Genomic DNA, 7,340 nt, shown 5'->3' on the forward strand with positions numbered 1-7,340 from the left:
CTTTACTATAAATCCAGCTAACACTAAGCCATATCCTATCTATTTATTTATATGTATGTTATTCTGCATTTCAAAGGTTGTGCCTAAGTCCTCATAGCTAGTTCCATTGTTAGCCTTTATCATTCAGCATGTGCAGTGTGGAGCCTGTTGTCCCTGTTTGGAGTTTACAAGTCAGTCTCACATTCTGACATGGACTGACAGCTCATGATTCTTCCCTCGGGTGACTCCTGAGGCAGTGCATGGGCACAGTCTCCAGACATCCCGAGATGACTGTGACTTTGTTTTCAAGCCTGCCTTCTAGGGATTCTCTGCTAGAATACAGTAGCTTATGGTTAACTCAGAAATGTGCTTTAGGTTTTAAGCCAACAGTGCTCACAGTTCTTGGTTGAGGCTCAGTGGGTGGCTTAGGGAACACTTTCTTTCCTTATAACTTTTGTTTATTTATTTTTATTTTGATTTGGAGACAGAGAGACAATTAGAGAGAAAGAGACACACACACACATACAGTCAGAGAGAGAGAGAGAGAGAGAGAGAGAGAGATGGAGAGATCTTCTACCTTCTGGTTCACTTCCCAAATGCCTGCAGCAGCCAGGGCTGTGCCAGTCCAAAGCAAGGAGGCTGGAACTCATTCTAGGTTTCCTATGTGAGTGGCAGACACCCAAGTTTTCAAGCCATTACGTGCTGCTTCCTCGAGTGTGCATCAGCTGGAAGTTGCATCAGAAGTGCAGAAGCCAAGAATTGAACCAGGTACTCTGACATGGGATGTGGGTGTTCCAAGCACGATCTTAATTTCTGAAACAAATACCTGCCCAGGGAATACTTTCGAATCTATCCCTGTCTCTTACTTTCTCCTGAGTGACAGCAGCCTGGCAGAGATAATGAGGCTTCAAGATTCCCAGGAATGAGTGAAATATCAGGACTCCTGGGCAGTTTGTCTGCTTTGTTGTCTCTGCTCAGCTTCTGACTGGATTGCTGTTTACTTTTTGCTACTAATTCAAATGGAGATTCTGAAGTAACACCTTGACATTAGGGACTCCATTTTGCAACATCTGAGATTCCATCTTGATAACCACCCCCCCATGAGACTTGGTCTGAAACTATGATCTAAAAAACACTTGAACAATAGCAATATACTACATCACACTTGACACACTGTATTACACTTGGCAAAGCATAGAAACTCCGTAGCATGATAGCTCAAGATTAAAAACAGATAGGCTACACCTGGATTATTGTTAATATTGTAATTTGTTTATTGTCAAGATTGTAATTAATATTAATTTCACAAAGGCCTTAGGTCAGCTTGACCCTAGTAACCATGTATTTCCCCCGATCCTAGCAACCAAGTAGTCTCCCTCCCCTCCCTGTGGTTTTTGCCTGTTGCTTTGTGCTTTGGGGTCAAGGGTTCTTTACGGCTTGAGCCCACTCTCCATTGCCTGAAATAAAGGACCATCAAATTATATCCATGTGTGGTGCTCCTCTGTTTGCACTCACTCAGGTACAACAATTGTAGGTTTCACTTAAATGCCCAGAAAGAAGATCTCCATTCTTTGATATGTACTTTCCCATGCTCCATTTGCAATCAGCCATTACTCTTAGGCATTGAGCAAAGCTCTCAGTTTTCTGGCCTGCCACTCCTCCTTGATAGAATTTCTACATTACTACACAAAGCTGACAGAGGGGAATGTGGACTGTTCTTCCTGCATTCACCAGAATGAGAGTTTTCTGCCTCACACACCTTGGTGCAGCTGCTCCAGTCTTCCTTCTTCTACTAAATAGCCCTCCAGCTTTAGGTGTGCTATGGAGTTCTATGTATTACCTCATGAACCAACAACTTACTTTATTATGTTTGTACCTAAAGGATTTTCTATGTTTATTTATTTTATGTGTATTCATGTATTTTTAAATTAATCTCATGTATGTTGCTAATTCAACTGCTGAGAAAATTGAAGGCAATATTTTTAAATATAAAATAATGGTCCTATTGACATAAGCAATGACATTGAAACTGAAATTCTTTGATTTACATTCCATTAGTTTGAGTTGATGACCAAGTGACATTGCCTATTATCATGTTCCATGGCTCAAGGAACCCTCTTTTGAGTTTCCTTTCCTCAAAAGATTTTTTTTTGGTTAGGACTAATTAATGTTTACCATTATGCCAGCTTTCATTTTTTTCTCCCAATATCATGAGAATTACACTACCAAATACAATTATAAATGCCTACTAATAGACTGTTCCCCTCTTTCATCCCCTGGATGAAAGATTAAGAGGCAAAGATTGCTCACAGATGACATTTTTGAGAAGCATTGTATAGTAATCTCTCCGAAGAGCTGACACTCACCTTGGAAGTGCCTGAGCCTGTCTATCAGCCCAGTGACAGGTTGAGCCTTGAGCTCTGGGTTCACAGGCTGGGGCACAGGCTGCTGTAGTGACTCACACCTAGAAGAAAGAATAAGAAATTGATGTTTCACATACTCAATAACTCATCAGAATGTTTAATAAAACATTTAATCACAGAACTGAAAAGTCTACACCAAATCCGTTTTCTGATATTGTAGTGTAAAACCACACTGATGAACTGAGCTTGTGCCATTTTCAGGGAATCTTCACTTTCTTCCTTTTCCTACTTCCTTCATTTTCCAGCTGAAAAATCTACTCCCTGCGTTATAGTATGGCTGTAAGTTGAAATCTAAAAGCATGGGTAGCTTTCTTCTAGAAACAGCTATACATATCCCTCTGCCACAGAAAGGCTCATTTTTGGCAAAGGAAATATATTCAGTAAAACAAACTCAAAAGGTGGCGTATCTTTGCTAACATTATCTTTATTTTGTTAGTACAGCTTGGTCTCTCTCATAATTCTAATGGTGCCCTAATTTATATTGAGGATAAGCATACCTTGTTAATATGTCTCCCAAATCCTGCCAACAGAAACAGAAAAGCTTAGATCTCATTAGAAGAGGGCTATTCTGCCTACCTATCCAGGCCTTGAGTCTGGCACAATCATCCCAAACACCCTTATAAATTTGTTTCCTTTTTCAAATACAAAGAAAATCCCCTCCCACTATATTGACACAATCAAGTTGTAATAAATTCAGACTCTGCAGTGAGGAGACAGAAATGCTGACTGCATTGCCCCAAATCCCCAGCCCCACAGCTTGTCTCCGAAGGGTAACATGCTTCATGTTAAAAGCAACTGCAGCTAAGGACATTCAGCCTGAAAGGGGAAATGATGATGTTTTCTAAATGTCTCTGTATTGCACAATTGGAGGCTAATATGGCTTATCTGGGAAAAATAATTCTTCTTTATATTTTTAGAGAAATGAGATACAAAAGGCAAATCTCAGAAGAAAATATTCCCAAGGGAATCTACTGTAGCAATGTTGGATAGCATGTTTGTTCACAGGGTTATTGGGTGTCTATGTTATTTCCACTTGAGACATTTCCCCACCTAAATAATACTGAGTAATATGTATACTATTTAGTGGACACATATACAGATATGGTACTGAATAACGTAGTCAAAGATATGAGCTTGAGATAGTATAATTCTCCTCATGCATGCCCTCATTTCTTTTTGCTTTCTTTCTTTCTTTCTTTCTTTCTTTCTTTCTTTCTTTCTTTCTTTCTTTTTTTTTTTGACAGGCAGAGTGGACAGTGAGAGAGAGAGAGAGACAGAGAGAAAGGTCTTCCTTTTGCCGTTGGTTCACCCTCCAATGGCCGCCACGGCCAGCGCACCGCACTGATCCAAAGGCAGGAGCTAGGTGCTTCTCCTGGTCTCCCATGGGGTGCAGGACCCAAGCACTTGGGCCATCCTCCATTGCACTTCCGGGCCATAGCAGAGAGCTGGCCTGGAAGGGGGGCAACCAGGACAGAATCTGGCACCCTGACCAGGACCAGAACCCGGTGTGCCAGTGCTGCAAGGTGGAGGATTAGCCTATTGAGCCGCGGCACCGTCCAACATGTCCTCATTTCTTACCTGGAGCAGCACTCCATCTGGTTGATGGTACATTTTCATCAATTCTTTGTATATTTTTCTTAGCTGTTTCTTCTTTGCTTTGCTTTTCTTAAGCTGTTGGAAAATCTTGTTCTGTTCCTTTATAAGTGTCTGTGTGTTGTCTTTCATCTTCTTGTGGACCTAGATGCAGCATTTCATAAGATGCCCTGGTAATCTGTCTGTGCAGAGACACATACCACTGCAGGGACAAAGATTTCCCCAGTCACATACCCAGGATTACTTCATCTCTCTCCACCTGAAACTCATATATTCACTTTGACTCAAATCTTCTGCCAATAAGCTATGGACATAACTTGATGCCCCTTACGTCTCATAAACCATAAGTTCATTCTCTTTGCTTTTAGTTGTTTTTACTGGTTATTAACTGTACAAACAACCTATCCCAACTTGCTCAAACTACTTTCACCCACTTTAAGTTCCTGAAACACCTCAAGAAAATATTTCATTGATAATTTCTTTAAAACATATTCTCTCAGGTCTGATAGACTGTGTGCAAGTTGTTCAGATTTATTGTTTATCCATAAGTAATTATATGCAACATTCAGATCTCTGCACTAGTGAAAAAATCTTTAGGAGGAAGAGGTAGACACCCACACCTCTCAAGTGCCTGGGTTGAAATTCAAGCAAGTTACACTTTGGGCTCCAGCTTCCTGCTAATGACCACCTTGGGAGGCAGAAGGTAATGATCCAATTACTTTGGTTCCTGCCACCCATGTGGGGAATCCAGATTGAGTCTTGGGCTCCTAATTTTGGCATACCCCAGGGAACTCCAGTTGTTGTCAGCATTTGAGGAGTGAACAAGGAATTGATGATCTCTGTATTTCAAATAAAAAAAGTATATTTTGAAGTGCTTTATAATATTTTTTTTTTTTTTTTTTTTTTTTGGATAGGCAGAGTGGGCAATGAGAGAGAGAAAGACACACCGGTGTGCGGGTGGCACACCGCACTGATCCAAAGCCAGGAGCCAGGTGCTTCTCAAGGTCTCCCATTCAGGTGCAGGGCCCATCCTCCACTGCACTCTCGGGCCACAGCAGAGAGCTGGTCTGGAAGAGGGGGAAGCGGGATTGAATCCAGCGCCCCAACCTGTACTAGAACCCATGGTGCCGGCGCCACAGGTGGAGGATTAACCTATTGAGCCGCGGTGCCGGCCTTTTTAATAATTTTTAAGTATGAAAACTTTCTACTGCATAGTTCCACCATTCTTTCTGATCATCAGGGTACTCACAACCAGATCATCACAAAATCTTCCCTGAGAAAGTTTTAGCTCTTTGATGAATGTCCAAGTTTCTAAAAGATCTGTCTCAGGTTGCCTCGGAGGCATACTCAATACTCACCATCTACTGGGTGATTATTCTGTTCTTCTCATTCAGATTTTTCTTGTTTTCTTGGACACCAGAGAAGCAAGCAGACTTATATTTGGGACCCATAATGTGGGAGAAAATCAACTACTTTTAGATAGAAGTACATTAGTGAGAGTAAAAAGATCATAATACCTCCCTGTTTGCCTTTGTAATTGTCAATGTTATATTTCAAACTACAGATGCACAAAATGTAATGCAAGTATGTTCACAAATAAGTTGATAAAAAAAGCATTGTTAATATTTAATATAGCACCTTACATCAGAATTTGGATATACTAATGCTTTTCCCCTGTTATTCTGAAGCATATGATCCTATTTATTTCAGGAGGATTAATAAATACTATTGAATCTTTTGGAACTTGCTTTAGTAGCCTAATACTCTTCTCTGATCTTGACTTCTTTTCACTGCCTTGACCATTGTGTTTTACCAAAATATTACAATGACAATTAAGTGTCTATCCCCCAGCTGACGCTAGCAAGAATATTCAATTTCAAAAAAAAATTTTTAAGAGGCAACGAGGGATAAAGAGTATTCTTGTTTACTGCTTCAAATGCTAGATCTCCAAAACAGATAGGGATAAGTGTGACAGAAGCTAGAAGCCAGGAATTCCATCCATGTTGCCACTTGGGTTAGAGGGACCCCACTAATTGAGCCTTTACTGCTGCTTCCCGTGGTCATATAAGCAGAATGCTGGAATTAAGAGACAGCGCAAGGTATTGAATCAGGTACTCAAATATGGGATGTGGGTGTCTTAACCATGAGGCTAAATATCCATCTGTAAACACATTTGTATTTTGATTTCTTTGTTGTTATCTAGAACAGAACCTGGCATTCAGAGAAGAGTGAGTTAATCCTCGTCACGAACTTCATTTTCATTATGAGTTGAGCCTGCCATCCTCCAGCACTCAAAGTGCTCCCAGAAGCATCACTTACCCTGTAGTCCTCAGCAGCCACACTAATGGAGCGGTGTCTGTGAGCCTCATGCTCGGGGGAATCAGAGCAGTGCACACAGAGCAGGCTCTGGTTCTCTTCACAGAATATCTTCTTCATCTTCTTATGGGTCCCACACACGCCCTCCTCAGAGTCGAAGAACTGCTGGAGACTAGCTTGTCTGGCAATGGAAACTAGGTTCTTCAAATGAATATTGGTTTTGAAATCTTCCTGTCGTGAAGGTTCCCTGCATATTGGACAGCGGGCAGGAATTTGGGCTTCTTCCCAGGTAAGGCAGACACAGGGCCTACAAAAGCTGTGCCCACAGCTGATGGTGACTGAGTCCATCATGACGTTTAGGCAAATGAAGCAAGAGAGTTCTTTCTGTAAGATGTGTGGGATGCCTGAGTCCATTTTCCTAAGGGAAATGAATTCAAAGTTTATTCTAGTTTGTTACACAGAGACCAAAGGAAAATTTGACTCAGTGCCTGTTCAGTCATTAGTTTGTGTGATGTCAAAGGTTTGAATTTTGCATGTAGCTGAGTAGAATTTTGCCTAAGAGTAGGCACCATACATCCTACCCTTGTCTCCCAGATTAAAAAGAAATTCCATTTTGTTGAGGTGAACTTTCATCCAAATGTTCTGAGCTTGAGATTTTGACCCAATTCTGACTTATAGAGTGGTCTCTGCATGCTCTGAAAGTCAATTATAGGGGCTGGCGCAGTCCACCTGTTGCAGCCAACTGGGGAGTGAACCAGCAGATGGAAGACCCCTCTGTGTGTGTGTGTGTGTGTGTGTGTGTGTGTGTGTAACTCTTTCAAATTGATAAATAAATCTTTTAAAAAAAGTCAATCATAGTGCTCATTGCCAGCAATTGGGTTACCAAGGGATGCGTGACTGATATCTCCTTTCATTATTTCATTTAATTGTCGAATTTTTCTTTGGTTTCCCTTTTTAAAATTCCATAATCCACCACCCAAAAACAATTTCTGAATACTTGACTCTGTGTCATATTTCAGACAGGATCTA

The 7,340-nt window shown here is 41.0% G+C and overlaps 1 protein-coding gene across 1 annotated transcript in view; it reads right to left on the reverse strand.

The window, feature by feature from the left end:
- The window catches only part of TRIM77 (tripartite motif containing 77), a 30,180-nt gene extending 23,521 nt beyond the window's left edge, over nucleotides 1-6,659 (reverse strand). Inside the window, exon 1 of the mRNA XM_017347878.3 lies at nucleotides 6,315-6,659. Coding sequence (XP_017203367.3) covers nucleotides 6,315-6,659 — 345 coding nt within the window. The remainder of the gene's footprint in view (nucleotides 1-6,314) is intronic.
- Nucleotides 6,660-7,340: the final 681 nt, after the last annotated feature.

Source organism: Oryctolagus cuniculus, chromosome 1 (genome assembly GCF_964237555.1).
Source record: "Oryctolagus cuniculus chromosome 1, mOryCun1.1, whole genome shotgun sequence".
NCBI classification, from domain to species: Eukaryota; Metazoa; Chordata; class Mammalia; order Lagomorpha; family Leporidae; genus Oryctolagus; species Oryctolagus cuniculus.